Consider the following 17,481-nt stretch of genomic DNA (forward strand, 5'->3'; position numbering starts at 1 on the left):
TTACGTGCTTGGCACCTTTAAATCGGCGATCCTGTTCGCGACTCTCCCAGTAATGGAGCGCTCCGCGACAAGATCGGGTTAACAATTATCCCGAGTCTCTTTTCGGCGCAAGGACGTACGTACGTACGTCTGGTTTAATGATTGCTTACCACCAGCGAACCCCTCGAGATAATGCTCGGGTGTCTTAAGTACCCGAGGCCCTCGACGGACGCGCCTTTTATTCCCGGCTTAATAACCGGGTTTTAGTTAATAACGAGTGCCAAGGTCGTTATCTCGAGAGTTTATCCCCGCGCGGGAATTAACTTTTGGACGACAGAGATAATAAACATCGAAGTGGAAATCAACCCTGAAGAGGTCCCCACAGAGAGGCTCTGAACCTCGACCACGTCAACGCCCGATTTAATTCTTCTTATTATCTATACTATTTTTGGGAATTTCGTCCTAAGGAGAGACACCTCCGTTGATCCTTACGAAGCGATCCGCGATTCGCATTTACACGACCTCAATTATCTCGTATGCTTCTTCCCGAGTCGAAATTCTAGTCCCACTGTGACCCTCTGTGACCTAAGCAAGCCTTCTTTTAGTCGTACTTCACTGTTTAGCCTCTACTTTTGACCGTGTACGTCGTACTTAATGCGAATTAAATCCTACTTTATGCGTAATAATGGAAGAAATTGAAAATCCACGATTTTACCGTACAAATGAACCTCAATTGTGCCGAAGTTACCCTTTTTTAAATTAGCTCGAGATCTATTAAAGGCCTACAATTACATATTCTAAATAGGATAAAAGTGTCGACTTGAGGCGTATCTTGTCACCGAAGACTTCACTCGTCTTGACCAGTGATTACCGGCGGGTCGTTTTCACCGTTTTATTTCCAATCTTGCAATTTGAGTCACCCTCTCCAATACCGATACGAAAAATCGGACTTTTCCTCGGAGTGGCCAACCCTAGTCGTTGAAATTTGTCGGGCCACCTCTTCGAGGTCTCCAGCGTAAAATCATTATTTATTGCGTTATCTCGGCTGCGAGCGGGCCTGTGGGCGATTCTTAAATCACGAGCTCAAATATTCAATTACCGGCATTGTTTCGGGCCTGATGGATCGCGCGGCAACACGCGAGCCCTCGGAGCACGCCCTACCGTGGTTATCCTCGCTAATTTCACGGTGGTTTAGGATCCTTAACGAAGGCGAGGGGACAGGAGGAGAGGGGCGGATAATTAATTTAGACGATTGCGCCGCTCTCATTAGCATAACTCATCGGCGGGAGGAAAGCGCGAGTCGCGCCGCGAGTCCTGCTCCTGGAGCCAGGATCGTCTCCACGGATGCTACGGCTTCCTCGATCGAGTGTCACCGACGTGTGCGTCCTGTCGCACCTTTGCATAATCAGTAGACATTTAGCGAGCATTCCCGCCACCCTGTCGCATCCTAAGAATCCTATCAGGATCTATCGCCGAATGAACCTGCCACCCGACTGGCCTGGAGACTTTGCAATTCCACGGGCAATTGGAGCGAGCACTTTAACTGATATCCGTCCTTAATCGCATTAATAATTATTACATTGGTCGCATGCTGCGCTTTAAGTGCTCAGAGAAAAATTTCTAAGTACAGGACGATGGCGAGTCGGGTGACAGTTTGTCAGAAGACACTTCCTGTCTACACATATAGGACGAAGTACGGATAGATGCCACGTTTTCCAAATCTTTAAAAGAAATTAACTTTTAGCGACCTGACGTCTCTGCTTGCATAGCCCCTCCCCCCGTCACTTCATTTACGACTCAACACCCACGAAGCATGCACATGCGTAAGGTTATGATCGCCTAAAAAAATCAGTGCATCAGATTTGCCCGTAAAGTTTTTCACAACTCGAAGCAACTGCTGTAAAAGTAGAAAACTAACGCGTAAACTAACATATTTACCTCATTTCTAACATCATCAATGTAACAACTAAAGGCCTTCAACGGTTTCCTATTCTCACTTTGTAACGTTTATTTTAATATATACGAAGGCATCTATCCGCACCAAAAAAGGATAGTTGCCCTAGTTTAAGGTCCGGATAGTCGCCTATAGAGAATAGATGCCTAAACTATCGCATCGTTGCTACGGGTAGATGCCTTTTGGAGATTATTTCATTTTGCAGTTTTTCTTCTATTCAACGCGGAGTATTTAACGATATTTACACTAAGTAAAGATATTCTATTCCAGAATGCCGAGACGTTACATTCGAAAAGTAGATGTAGGAAATAAATGTTTGTTCTAACGTATATGCCTACGTTAACCATTAAAAACTATTTTTGTTAAATTTGCTAAGTTTAAAAATACGATTTTTCAAACAAATTGATTATGATTTTATTTATTCTCCCGCAGGGCATCTATCCGTTCACGTAAAGGCATCTATCCCACCCCTGTAGAATAGATGCTCAAATCGGGAACTTTTTTATTTTTCTTCTATTATAATAACTATTCATCCTGGGCAAATAATTGTAGAATATAATGAAGATAAAATATGACGTTATGATATGAACATGAAATTGTTTGGAAACGAAAGCAAATACCGAGTTTAGAAGCATATGTTAAAAACGTAGGCATCTATCCGGACTTTACCCTACATAAGACCAGTAGAACAATGGATTCAATGGTGAATGTAATTGCACATTGAAAAACACTTATAAATTCCGGCCATACTTAGTGCACAGATTTGCGCTAAAATTAAACTTTTCACGTGATTAGTTGAACAAACGTGCAATCGTTATAAATTTGGGAACGAGTTTCGAAGTTTTTGATATTTTAACGGAAATTAACTTAACCCGCGAAGTTAAATAAAGTAAACATAATATATCACAAATTTAGTACACCGTGTCTGACTAAAATTCCGTTTACATATTTAGCGCGGTACTTTTTAATAACGTGTGATTTGATTCCCAGAGAAGAGAGTACGTCAGGTAATGAAATTGAATTATTGCAGAAACGAATTATAAAAATTGTCTGTGAGAGGTCTTGGTTTTTAGGCTACATATTTTATAGCCAAATAAGGGATGCGTTGATGATTGGGTAATTTTGGATAGTCATAGTTAGTCTTAGGTAGTCTTAAACGGCCTTAAGCAGCAGCATCGCGTGCTCGAACGCCAAACCCGATTTCCTCGGGTCTCATAACGAGTCTAAGATCGGCCGGAATACCGGATCGAGCCTCGAGTCCTGGACATCGATTAAGGTCTTCTCGCGTCGATTTCCCCCGGCCCCGCATTAAGCGCCGATTTGTAGGGGGCGGATTATCGGCCTCATCGGTTATCCGCGAGACAGCCGCTCCTTAACTCGTCGTCGATCCTTAACTCCTTCAGCCCGGGCCCTCGTCCCGTCTGGAGACTCGCGTTCACTCGTCCGCTGTTATCGCGATGCCCGGAATTTCCGGCCGAAATTTCCTTAAGGAATTTCGCGAGAAATCGGCGAAATTTCGTCTCCCCCCAGCAGTGTCCGGCGAGGTCCGGTCGGGATGTTGTACCCACCCCACGCGATCGCTCTCTTTTACCTTTTGCTGGCCACAAATCACGGCCTACGAAGCCCCAGACCCAATGCCTTGCAATCGTTGCCCACCGATACGCCGAGCGAGGCTTATCCGCGACCTGGCGCAAATCTCGGATCATCGGACTATCGAACCGATCGGATCGCGAGCGCCCTATCGGACTCGATTCTTAGGTGATCATCGACTTTATCCATGGGGTGTGGTCGGTTCTGCGGAGGCTCTAGACTCAGATTTCGAGGGAATGTCCGTAGGAGAAGATGATTACGTTCTGTATAAAGTGATGTCCTGTAATGTTGATTAACTGTGGCTCCTACAGAGGGTGCTGGAATCTGAGTTTTTGAGTAATTTTTCGAAAATTATGATGATCGGTGATCATGATAGGGGATTAGACTTTTTATTTCGGAGTACTTGAATTGGGATATTAATTATAACGTACTCGATTTCTTCGATTGTAGAACTCAGTGGGGAGGCAAAAATGTACATTGTACGTTTGTTTTTATTTTTTGGTAATCCTGAAGGATTTTGAGGAGATTCTAGAGATTTCGAAGAGATGTTTGAGGAGGAGTGCAATCATATTCTATCTATAAAGAGGTTGCCTCTCGCAACCATAAGTCCAATGACAAAAGGTACTAGAAACTGAGCTTTTGAATAATTTTGAGAGAATCATGGTGACTTATGCGAACTCACCAGAAGGAATTTTTATTTTTATTTTGGATAATTTAGATTGCGAGTTTAATTTCAGCGCACGCAATTTCTTCGGTTATAGAATTTAATATGCAGAGATGTACATCCTACGTTCTCATTCCTTTTTAATAAACCTGAAGGGGTTCGGTAAAGGAAGTAAGAACGAAGAAACCACAGTGCCAAAGAACCGGAAATTCTCCGGTGAATTTCGCTCGTGGATGGTGGGAGATTATTACGAGATACGCACGGTTAAGAACTTATAGTATGGCACAGGATATCTAAGGCTTCTAACTGATGCTTGTCCGGCATTTCTTTGCGCACTTCCCGTTCCGATGAAAATGTGTGTCTCATAATGGACGACGGTACGGTGGCAACCTGCAATCGGCTTCCCGAGAATGAATTATGAACTGGCCGTGATCGTAGGTGTTGGGCACTGCACGCGTTACGCGTGTTCACTTCCTCTTGCGTAAGCCACGCGCATTTTTCTCTTGCAAATCACGCCCCTGCGTGCAAATTTTTGAAAATCCGACCGGTCTATTAGTTCACGTGCCGAAGTTTCTAACGGTTGCTCCCCTGACAGAGTACTCGATCGTCGATCACATCCGCTCAATTATCGGAACACCAGACCTCGTTCACTTGCAAAATAAGTCCCAACCTATGCAGAAATATTTTAAGTAATTCATAGACTTTAATATCTCATGACGTTCGCCAATTTAATTCTAAAAGAATGCACATATTAATAATGGTTACGCAGGGAGAAAGCGTCGCGACCGAATCCGTTTACTTTTGGAATTGAATTTCCGTCTCAACGGTGAGTGATATCGAAAAATGTTTCCAACAAAACTTGTTTCTCGTATCGGGAGCCCTGATTTTCTCGGGAAGTGTTTTTCCGAGACACGTAAGGAAATCGCGGAAAATCGAGTCTCCTCCGCAGCTCCGAGCGCGAAGGGCTCCACGCGGCGGCTCTCAGTCGTCGGCGTGGAAGTGCCGGCCGCCCGATAAATTTCGCCCCTTTTGCGTCATCCTCGTGATCTTGGAAGCGATCGGAATTGACAGTAACTGTCGTCGGGATCCTCGGTTGGAAAGGGTTGATTTTATCGGCGGCCGATCGGCGCGGAGGAAATTCCTCGACGCGTCAACCCCTCCGGCGCGAGAGCCCGAACGACCGGACGTATAACGACGATCGGTGTCTCGGGTGATCGAAGATTTCGGACCACCCAGGTGATTTTATTAGCTGACAATGTCCCCGTCCACCCCGCGGCTCCGCTGGGAATAAATTTACAACCACCTCGGCTATAATTAAGTCACTTGGATATTTTCAAACGACGCGCTCACGCCCTACCGTCCGCGCGCGCGCTCGGCATCGGTAGATTGGATTAATTGTAAATCGTTATCGCTACCACTCCCGACGATTTCAATTAATCGCTGGGACCCTTGCGAGTACGTGATTAATTTTCCAGAAAGAATATCGCTTCCCGGCCGACCCCATGCATATTAGAAGGGAAAGCTCGGCGAGGCGACACCCACTCGCGATGGAAACGCGAAATGAAATGAAATGCCAAAAGGGGGAAATGGTTCAGAAATTTCGCCGTTGCGCGACTTTAAGGTCGGCTTGTTTTATTTGGTTTAAGTGGCGAAGCAACCAATTCGCACGTGAAATGATGCAGGTTCATCGACACGAGCGATTTCATTCTCCAGCTTGAGCGAGGGCTCTCTGCGGTTTCCTATAAATAGCAACCGTGACACAATTCGAGCACTGCGCGGAAGCTTTTAGCGACGATTCGCAATTCCCTTTGCAATCAAGAACCAGGGGCATGAATGAAATCGTCCCATTTAACGAGCGACGTATCTTGCATTTTTTTATTCGTCGTTTCGGGATGACGGATTGTAATAAATGGGAAAGAAAGCTAGATTATCTGTTCTAATTATTTCCCATCTTGCGTGTCTTTAAGAAATTCGATAATTAATATAGACCACTACTTTGCGAGTACTCAATTTCACCAGAACACGTGTAATTAACAAATTCGATTTACTCCCCATATTCTTCACACTTCCTTTATGAGCGAGAAACGTAACCATGATCTTAATTATGCATTCTTCTTTTTTTTTCTTAATTATGCAAAAATAGGCCCAAAAATATATGATTTGTAGGCTCATACTCAGGAAAACACGAATCGGGAAACACTAAATATTAAATACTGTTACAGGGAATCGAGTACACGTGGAAAAATAACGCGTACACGTGTACCTGTAGGCATACACGCGGTTAATGTGCATACTTGCGTAAGTGCGCCTAGATACTTAGTGCTTTTAATTTCTTTACACACGTCACACGAGCCGCACGTACACGCGTCATAACCACACGTTTACAGGTGTAACTTGTAAGAAATAGCTGGATTTCGAAAAGACGTGGAAGCACTTCCTCTCGTCCCCACCAATCGCGATAACAAACGCGATAGCGATCCAAGTTCGCAAGCACTGTTATCGGGTTTCAATTTCTCCTGGTAATCGGGCTCCATAGGAGATCGGTCCCCATAAGTATAGTAATCTCAGGACGTACCGCGGGGGTACGTAGCCCGGGTACCATAATGGCGACCCGGCGACGCGGTCGCGAAGAGATTATCTCTAGAAGCCGAGGCGTATTAACACTCGAGGCGTCCTCTCATTATTCAAATTCGAATTCACACGTTTGTACGACCTTGTTATTCAAATCGGGGCGAAATCGCGCGGCGTGCATGGCGGTAATTGGGAGTGGCACATTTTCACGCTACTTGCCGAGAGCGGGCCCCGTAAAAAAGGCAAAAAGTGGCGGACCGGGGGGGGGGTGATTTTCGGCATTCCACGGGTGGTGCGCGATAATTCCCTGCTGATAATCGGCTGACCGGTAATACGGGGGCGCGAGTCACGCTCTGGATCGGGCGGGTCCCGAGGGAGGGGAACCGTTCTCGGCTTCCGTGCACCTCGTTTCACCTGTTACTCGCGAATCCTCGATCACCAGATGGGATGGTAGCGGACTCCGTTATAACGCCGGGAATTTACGAACCTCGACTGCTGCAGAGACAGGAGAAGGACTCGCGCAATGGGGCGGGAGAATAACGAGCTCTGTACTTAGCATAATACTCCCAGGGTCCTGTCATTATGCCGATACCGCTGACAAGCGTGGTCGGGACCTCGCATGGAAGATCGGCGACCACTAAGTACCGAAACAATGCCGGGTTTTAACAAGAATCCTCGGTGGCTCGTGCTTGTGCGCTGAGAAGGCGCTTTCACTCTTCGGGTCCAAAGTGGCGGAACAAGGAATGATTTTGACATAGAAATGAGCGCCATAGTTTGCGTCGTGCCGTGCAAGTGCCTCAGCTGCGTGAATTTCGAAGGATTTGGGAAAAATCTGATTTTTCAATGTAGATGTCTTGGTTAAGTACTCGCGATCTTCAGAAATATACGGCAAGATGAGATATACCGTCATTTGTCATGGGAGGAATAGTTAAATTTCTTCTGGTATATATGTTCCCATACATTGAGCTATCCCGTGAGTTCGTCCGATCTTCCCCTGTATTTAAACTTATTTATTTTAAGAAAAAAAAAATGTAACGATATCAATAAAAAAAATACATTCTTCCTTTTCCCCGGTTTCGTCCTACCCCGGTCTCTCGATTGAAAAAAAAAAAAGAATAATATAACAAAGATTTGTATATTTAAACGTCACGAACCCAGTAGATTCGGTATTCTTAAAGAAATTCACGATGCGCCCTGCACTATATCCGTCAATTTCATCCATGTTCCTTTTAAGAGCGCCTAGATTAATAAGACACGGTTGCTTCACGACTTTGACGTCGAGTCCTTTTTTCTAATAAAATAGTGTGAGGCACTCGAGGATCTGCTTTTTATATGGCATCCGTAGATCGGTCTCTAGAACTGCCGAGTTCTTGGACATCGACCGGACACGCGACATCGACCCACCATCAATCGACCATGGTTTGAAGAATTCACGCGCGACGAGCAAACCGGACTCGCTGCATCCGAGGATCCTCGTTCTCGGACGAGCCGAGGAGCGTCGGAACTCGATTTCTCGGCAAAAACCGCGGAATTCTTGAAACCTCGACTCCAGGAGCACCGAGGGACGAGCCCTGAAATTTCGAGCCCATCGTCGACCCTTCTAAGACGGTGCACTCGCTGGGTGGTCCAGAAGCACGTCCACTCGATGTGCACTCGACGTGCACTGTACTTACGCGTGTACACGATGCAGCCACTCGTGCCTAAGCGAATGCTCCAAGAGCACGTGAATCGACCATCTCGGCCAGAGTACACCTTTATCTCCCACTTGGACCGATTATCGCTGCTTATTTCAAACACCCAACCACGTGTCGTCACATTACCTCAAGGAGCATCAAGCTGCATCGAGGATTACGAAGATGTTTACTCGCTCCCGATCTGGCAAGATTTGACGGTACACGTGAATTCACGATTTGGAGCACGCGAATCGGCCATATCCTTCTGGGAACACTCTTACCTCCTTCTTAACCCGATCATTACACCTGTATCGTAACACCTAACAACCTGATCGCAGGTTACATCGAGTTGCGTTAAGCTGCGCCGAAGATCATGCGAAAGCTTGTTCCCTTTCAAGCTTGGCGAGTTGAATTTTTATGGGGTACGTGAATTCACACTTTAGGGCACGCGAATTGGTCATAGCCTTCTGGGAACACTTTTACCTTCTTAAACCGATCATTACACCTGTATCATAAAATCTAACGACCTGTTCGCAGGTTACATCGAGTCGCGTTAAGTTGCGTCCAAGATTATGCGAAAGCTTGTTCTCTTTCAAGCTTGGCGAGTTGAATTTTTATGGGGTACGTGAATTTACACGTTAGGGCACGCGAGTCGGTCATATCCATCAAGGAACATTTTTACCTTCGGCTTGAAGCGATCGTTATACCTGTATCGGAACACGTAACTACTTATCCATGAGTTACGTCGAGTTTCTTTACGCTGCGTCGAAGATTATGCGAAAGCTTGTTCTCTTCCGAGCTTAACGAGTTGAATTTTTATGGGGTACGTGTATGTACACTTTAAGCCACGCAAATCGGCCAAGTCCATAAGACAACCCTTTTACCATCTATCTGGAGTGATTACCATTCCTTTATCGGAACCCCCAACTCCATGTGTAGATTACATTGAGTTGCATTAAACCGTATCAAGGATTACGCGAAAACTTGTTCATATTCGGACTGTCTAATGTTTATGGGGTACCTGAATTCACACTTTGGGGCATGTAAACCGGCCATATCAATCGGGCAACGCTTTTGTCTTCTATTTGGGCTGATTGTCATTCCTTTAATAGACCACCTTAACACCTGCTGTCAGGTTACGCAGACTCGCGTTAAATTGTATCGCGGATTACGCAAAACTTTATTCGCCTTCGACTTTTAGCCTTCATTAGCTTTCAGCCTGTGAAATTCTCACGGCGTGCGTGAATTCCTGCTAAAACGAACTCCCCATGAAAGCCAAATGGCCAAACCCCGCGAAGACACGGAGGGTCCCTTCGTGTCCAGCAACGCGCACCCACGTGTACATGTTTCGGTTCGCATCGAGAGCCACGTCATGATCCTTTTTCTTTTTTTCCTTCACTTTTCTCTTTTCTCCTTTCCTCAACTCAGTGTACGCACATAAGAACAGCGTGAAGTCCTGTCTACACGACCGAGCAACACGAAGAGTCCCCTTACCGATATCCCGACATGCTCGCCATTGTTTCGGGTTTTCATCCCCATTACAAGACTCGTAAAAGGTGGAATCCCGCAGAATGATGACCATTAAATCCGCAGGGAATCGTATCTCTTCTTTTTTTCCCCTCTGTTTTACAATTCAACCCAAGTCTTCCTTTTTAGACATCCAGATATAAATCCCCATTACCCAGGGAAAATATATTTTCTGCGGCTGATGCTTCCGAGCATTAAAGTACCGTTCAAGACCACGTTTAAGTCTAACGTGCATCTATGCATCCGTGCAATTATGCACGCATGATCGCGATATTCTAAGAGGAATGTCGCCTACGCATTGCGAGAGTCTTTCCTTGCCCTCTTGACGGTGCTCGAGACTGCATACTTACCTTTAAGGTTGTAAAAGATGAGTCAATTGAAGAAGATGAGAACGCAGAACCGCGTCGTTACGCACGTACCGAGTATTGCATCGATGGGGTCATTTAACGTCATTGTCGAGGTTTCATATGACCAGGAGCTACCCCATTGCTCGTTACGGGTCGAGTGGGTGCATGGAATGGCCAAGTGCAAGAATATCCGACATTGCCGTCTCGTTACACCCATCTCACCCTGGAGCCTTCTAAAATTTTATCAGAAGCGTTGTTTACGAGCTTCTAATTAGGGTGTACCGTAAGTTCGTACGTCTTTTATTCCGGCATAATATTTTTGGCACGATTTCCATCGTTGCACGGAATACAATTCGATGTCGGTGGTCCGATTGCTTGGGACCAGCTCAAAGTAGATTGTGCCCTCTTCGACGACCTGAACATGGTTTATCTTCGACGCTGGTGTTCCCATCGTGGAATATTTTACACCACTTGGCTGGAAGAATTGCGCCGTTCCTTCACCTTCCACTTTGGGTATTTCTCGCGCCGCTTCAGTTGCTTTAAAGTCTTGTCTCCAATAAAACCACAAAGGTATCCGAATTTCGAAACTTTCCGTAGCTTTTTCTAAATCTATTTGACGTCTACGAATAAGTAACTGAAATGAAGCAATGCGGTATATCAAAGAGTACATCAAAAGCTTCGAAATGGTATGTAACACGAGATGAAAAGAATGAATTTATTAATTCGAAAAAACCACACAAAAGTGATACGAATAAAAATCGCACGAACGTGCATAAGTATGGGACGTCCTAAGATTAATTTTTGTAATAATACAAATTAAATAACAAAGAAAGGTGTGGGGGGGAAGGAAAGCGACTTGTAGAGAGGCGTAAAAGGAAGGAAGGACACGGTTTTGCCGGTGGTACCTTCGGCTTATGTAAGGATGTAAGGACCCTAAGGACGACCGGATTCACCTGCCGAGTTTTCGCGCGCGATAACAGCGGGACAGCCAAAGTGCGCCTCGTCAAAACAGGTTCGCGCTCCCAGTATGGATGGTCCTCGATCTTCTGTAAACGCGACAAGCCGCATAAATTAACCTTCCACGGCGAGGTAGCCGAAGGGGCCTTAAATAACGCGGCCACTCCGGGGTAATAGCCATGCGACATTTGGCGCCCCTCGGCGCTTATTAAGCTCGCGAACACCTTCGCAGGAGGCTCTTTTAAATCCTGCCGCTACCTTAAACAGCGGTTTCAGGATTCTTTTCTTCAAGGGCGAACGCGTTGTTTCACGCGATTAACAATTTAGGAATTTTCTCAGTAATCAAGACGCCCTCGAAGGAACGATGACGCGCCAGTCGCGGATTCGGGGGAGGAAGAAGAAAATACAAAGTCTTATCGAAGGAGTCCTTCGAAAATGCAAATATCGATATCCTTGGGGAATTGGAGTGAAAGTAAAATCTTATAAGGAAGCGTTGGTGATGGCACAGATGAACGTTGACCTCAACCGCAGATGTATTCCTTTGGATGAGTTGCACTCTGGTTTTTATCACCGAGGATCTGAACCACTGAGGTCCTTCGGGTCGCTCGTCGAACTACCCCGATTTGCTCGTTGGGACGCGATCGAATAGTAAGTTTGGATGTCGAATTCGCAATTTTGGAAGTCGTGCCCAAAAATCATCCGCGCCCCTTCCCCTCCGGCGAACAAGTGTACGGGGGAGACCTGATGTCTCCATCCGCGCGAAATGGTGGTCGATTCTGAATAAAAGATGCAGCCGATGGTCCTTTTGTTTCCGAGGGGGCCGCAAATGCGTGTTCTCGCGCGGTCTCGGCTGGACCAAAACGCCGACCGATGTTATATTCATCGGCTGGGGGAATTTTTATTTCGGAACTCGTCCGATCCACCTGCACGCTCCCTTTACCTTCGCGGGGCCTCCCGGTGGCTCTTAATGCCAGCACGTGGATCGAATGCGCGAATAAACGAGAGCCTACCCTCGGAATTCCGCGAATCTCGAAATATATAACGCCTAACGAGGCTGCGAGACTATTTTCGCCCGATTTCCACGTGGCCGGTTTCGTCCCCCGAAGAACTCTCCAAAAAATCGACAGGAGCATAGCTCTACCGCCGTGCGTCACGTATTTACGTAGAACTACATCTAAGTGGTATAAAAAATGAAACGTGGTTACTTATACAACCGTCATTTATTAGGTGATAAATCACGACACTGCCGATTCGGTGCGATCGTATATAGCAAGCAAAGGGCAATAAAGCGAAAAGTACGACACGAGCCACCACCCAGCGAAGTTCTACGTAAATATATGCAGCATGGCAGTAAAACTATGTTTTTTCCTGACATTTGCACTTTTTCGTGACATTCATTTCCCCAATGTGCATCCCATATCTCGACATAAACGATCGGTGAATACGTAGTGCTGCGTGAAAAAGCTGACCGCTGATTACATTCTTTAGGCACCAGGAGTCGGAGGAACGGCAGGTGAAACGTAAATCCATCGGATCTGTCATGGGTGTATGCACATCGGGCATCGGCTCTGCCACCTAGACCACATACGATTACCACCACGTATGCACGCTCTCGCTTTGCGAGTCCCGATTCTTTTCGCTCCAGGATTATCCTTCCTGCGAGCTGTCGTCGATCGTTCCCTGCGATTTCTGCGTTTTCTCCGGACCTCGCCCGGTCGCCCGTTAATCTCCAGGCGACGATCCTTCCTCGAATCAATTCGCTCTCGGTGCTTTCGCAACTGGCATGCGCCGCTCTGGTATGCCGAGAGTAAAGATATCCGAAGATTATGACTTCCCGTCTGGACCTCGAGAACTGGAAGAATGAGCTCCAGGTACTTCCCGTCTGGCGTCGGTAGTTCGGACTCTGGAGCGATCGGAAGAACTCATGAACTCGAATTTCTGGATTTTTTTTTTTTAATTGATTTCAGAAAGTACGCGGGGAACAAGGAGCTTGGTCGCAGCGTCGTAGGAAACGAGTACGCCGTCATACCCGTAAGGGGTCAATTACGAAGAGGAAGGGGAAATAGTGACTCGTAACGATCCATCTCAGGAAATGGCGAGCTGACGCACGTTTATTCATTTTTCAACCAGGGAGAATTTCTTCCCTTGTCTTCGAGGTCTTCTTGAACCTCGAGATTCGTTGTATATCCCCAAAGACAGAGCAACGGACGAACATGTAGAGGCGGAAAGACGCGATCGCAAACGAATGCCCTAACTCTATATACGGTGCTACACAGGAGCCGACGAAATCGCATCCCGATTGGGGCTTCGATCGCCCACTCTTTTTTCCCACCTAGGCCCGCTCTTAAATTCACCAAACAATGTGTTCGACGACCCGCTCTCATAAATCATACCAAGGATGATAGCGTCGTGTCGTTCGTCCCACGAGAAGAAACTGGTCGATCGGTCTCCTGCGAGGCCGTGATCGATCTGCGTTCTTCCGAATAAACCAAACCTCTGGGCTGGTGTTCGATGGAACTTTGAAATATTTATTGCCGCAGCGATTGGTCTGAAAAAAGCCCGACAGAGGGAGTAACAAATAATAGAGACGTGTGATTTCTTGTACTGGAAACATACTCGGAGTCAATCTTCGGGCTGGGGATGAAAACCTCTTACATAGTTCCTTCATATTTATATATTTTCTCCTCGAGCCATTCACCAGTTTACCAGCCTCCTCGTCTATGGAAGATAAAGGAAGCCCCTCTGGAAAATACATTTGAACAATTCTAAGACATGATATTTCTTTTACTGGAAAGGTACTTCGAGGCACCCCTCTGGCCGGAGACAAGACCATGCACTCCTGAGAGTCCGTCCTTTGTATTTTTATTTATTTTCTCTACAAACTATTTTGCCACTTTTTCATCCGAGGGAAATAAAGGGAACGGTTCTGAAAAATGATTTCCAGTTTTTCTAAGTAATTTTCTAAGTAATTTCTGTTACCAAAAACATGCTCCGAAGCACTTCCGGGGTGAGGGATGAAAACCGAGCACTCTTGTAAAGTTCTTCATTCATATTTATGTATTTTCTCCACGAGCCACTTCACCACTTTATGTATCTTTGCCTGTGGAGAATAAAGGGGGCATAACTTCGGAAAATGATTTCGAGTTTTTGTAAGACCATCTTCGACAGGGGTTATTTTATTTTCTCCTCGTTTTCCCTAATTTTGGCCTCCCGTTTGCGATTTTCTTCCGCGGTTTATCGCGTGGGGTAATGGAGGTTCGTTCGCGAGTAAGGGCTCTTCTGGGGCGAGCTTTACGACCCCGGCCGACTCGAGGGGGACCGAATTTAACCAAAAAACCTAATTGACGTTCCAGAGAGATGACGAGCTCCAGAAGGCCGTGAGGTTGACCACGAGGGAGCGGAGATTCATCAAGTTCGCCTCCGTCGAGTACGATGGACAAGTCTACATGACCCCCCAGGACTTCCTCGACAGCGTCATCGAGTCCGACCCCCGACGTATGCATTTCCATAAACTTAAACATAAATATGAGCGTAAACAACATCTAGAACCCATCCACATCCCGCTGATAAATAAAATTCCTCCGCTTTTAGACCGAGCCCCATCTCGCGCGTCTCCGAAAGCACATCAAAAGCTCCGCCTTTTTTTCCTTATTTTTTTCCTTCAACGTTGAACTCGGCAAAGTAGGAATTCCTATCAGTAGCCACAACTATCAGGAGTATATTTTTCCCGAAATGACGAGATCGCGCCTCGACGATGCGCTGCTTTCAGCGAGGCTGAAGAGGCGTGTCCTGACGAGCAACGACCTGGAAGCCATGAAGAAGTCGACCCCTTCGCTTCGCCACGGCAGCCCTCACATGTTTCGAAATTTGCGTGATAGAGGTGAGTCCAGAAAGTCATCCAGAAAGTGTAAGTTTCGATTAGTTCAGATTTCGCTTGTTGGAATTATTCGCATTTCTATGGTCGAGCTGGAGCACCGAGTAGCACCGGGAAAGCAGTCGCCACGTCCGCAGAGAGGGGCAGAAATTAGCTCGATTTGGTTGAAATTCGCTCCTTGGAAATGAAAGCGCAGTCCAGGATTAATGATAAGGTGTCCGCGTGATACTCGAGGTTCGCTAGAGGAGATACTTCTGCTCGGGCACCTTTATTACAGACATTACTGGTTTTCTCGAACGTATCGTACGTCTCCATCGTATACGCAAGGATCGCGGCGGCGGATCCCGAGGATGGTGGAATTTCCGCGAGGAATTCGCCACTCGAAGAATCCTTTCCCCCCGCGTTTCCAGCAGGAAGACCGTCGAGGGGAGCTAACGGAAATTGAATTCAAGCCGGTTGCCAGGCCACGTCCAGAACGAAGGAAACCTCCAAGACGGAGCCGCGCTAAGACCCTCCAGCTAATTTCTTCTAATTTCGTTGGTGTCGGTTCGGATCTCGCCCTCGATGAACTCTCGCTAAGAGTTCCTTTTCCGCTACTTCATTTCCTTACTCTACCGCGGAGGTACTGGAAATCAATCTCGGGAATTGATTCAATTTACGGCTGAGTTCTGAGGGAAAGACTTTTAACCCTTTCGGTGCTGTGAACTTTTCTCAAGATGGCTGATTTCGCGAATGCGTACCAATTCCATTCCGATGTACAAATGCTGAACGCGTTCACGACCTGTACCACTGTAGGGAGTAAGGGTTGTTACAAGAGGGTGAAGAGGCTTCGTGAATAAACGAATAACCGTTTCAAAAGAATGAAAAGACCACACTTGACTTCTGTTAAGTAGAGGACGGCTCACTTCCCCGTACAATTCCCTCAAAATGTCGCCTGGGGTGAAATAAGGGTCCAAATACTTATCCAACTACGTATCCTCTACGTTCTGAATTTCGCTTCCCATTATATTTCTCCGCTCATTGAGAAAATTACTCAATAAATCGATATTACGTCGAAGGTGTGTAATTACGCGTCGATTAAAAAAACCGGCTTAAAATGATCGTTAAATGGAGAACTCGCTATCCATGACTCCAATATTCAGCCAATACGCTAAGAGCTGTCGCAAAATAATCACAAACTATTACAATGACCAACATTTGATTTTACTTAACGAGTGACTGACCAACTTCCACTCAAAATTTCATTGAAATACAAAATATAAAAAGAGAGAAACGAGGCTAGATTCCCCGACTACTTCGCATCCTGCTACATCGATCATTCAGGTCTTTTTTACCGACCGACGTAAAAATCGCTTAATAAATTGGTATCACATCGAACGCATATAATTACGGGTTGATTAAGAGCAGTTTATAGCGATCGTTTAATGAAGGCTTCACGATCCACTGCTCGAATAATCAGGACTAGCGCAAAAAAATGACATATTATTGAAAAATGGATATTTGATTTCACTTAACGAGTGCGTGCAACCCACTTTCGCCCACAAGTTCTCGCCAAAGGTAAGAATGGTCCTAAATGCCCAGATTATTTTGCGACTTGGTACATCTATTCAGGACTTTTTTACCGTCCATCGTGAAAATCGCTCAATAAATCGGTATTACATCGAGCGCATAAAATGACACATCGATTAAGAGCTGTTTATAGCGATCGTTCAATGAAGACTTCACGATCCACGACTCGAATAATCAGGACTAGCGCAAAAAAACTTACAGACTATTGAAAAATGAACATTTGGTTTCACTTAACGAGTGCGTGCGACTGACTTCTGCCGATAATTCCTTCAAAGTAGCGCCAAATTTGAAAAACGAGCCTACAAGAGGATCCGACGCATCTTCAAAGTTCTGCGTTTTCACGTCCCACTACTTCATTTTGCGCCGTTTTTTTTTCCCGCCCAAAGTGAAAACCACTCAATGAATCGGTTTAACGTCAATGGTGTGTAATTACCCGTCGATTAATCAGAGCGGCTTGAAAAGATCGTTCTCCCTGGTCCGCGACTGCTGTAATTATCCGGGACGCGTTTCCCCTCGTTCCGATGGCGGTCTCGGCCCGTTTGTCGCGCTAATGGAAATGCAAATAATGACAGGGCCAGTTTCACACCTTCGATGTTTAATAACGAGCTGCTCTCTCGGGCGGTTTCTCTATCTCGGTCTCGCTCCTTCCTCCCGTGGCGTATCTTTCTCTCTCCCAGAATCTCCTTACTCTATCGGCTGGACACCTCGATCGCGCACGCACGTACCGAGAATTCCAGTGGCGAGTGAACCGGCCAAGTACACGAGGGTTCGGCTCC

The 17,481-nt window shown here is 46.1% G+C and overlaps 1 protein-coding gene across 5 annotated transcripts in view; it reads left to right on the top strand.

Moving 5' to 3' along the window:
• The window catches only part of LOC105698403 (calcium uptake protein 3, mitochondrial), a 51,916-nt gene that overhangs the window by 27,899 nt on the left and 6,536 nt on the right, over window positions 1–17,481 (top strand). For all 5 annotated transcript variants that reach the window (XM_012422635.2, XM_012422636.2, XM_012422637.2 and 2 more), the window contains exons 2-3: window positions 14,616–14,757; window positions 15,032–15,142. In XM_012422635.2, the coding sequence (XP_012278058.1) occupies window positions 14,616–14,757; window positions 15,032–15,142 (253 nt within the window). The remainder of the gene's footprint in view (window positions 1–14,615; window positions 14,758–15,031; window positions 15,143–17,481) is intronic.

This window comes from Orussus abietinus, unplaced genomic scaffold, assembly GCF_000612105.2.
Source record: "Orussus abietinus isolate OABI.00-Male unplaced genomic scaffold, Oabi_2.0 scaffold70, whole genome shotgun sequence".
Classification (NCBI taxonomy): domain Eukaryota; kingdom Metazoa; phylum Arthropoda; class Insecta; order Hymenoptera; family Orussidae; genus Orussus; species Orussus abietinus.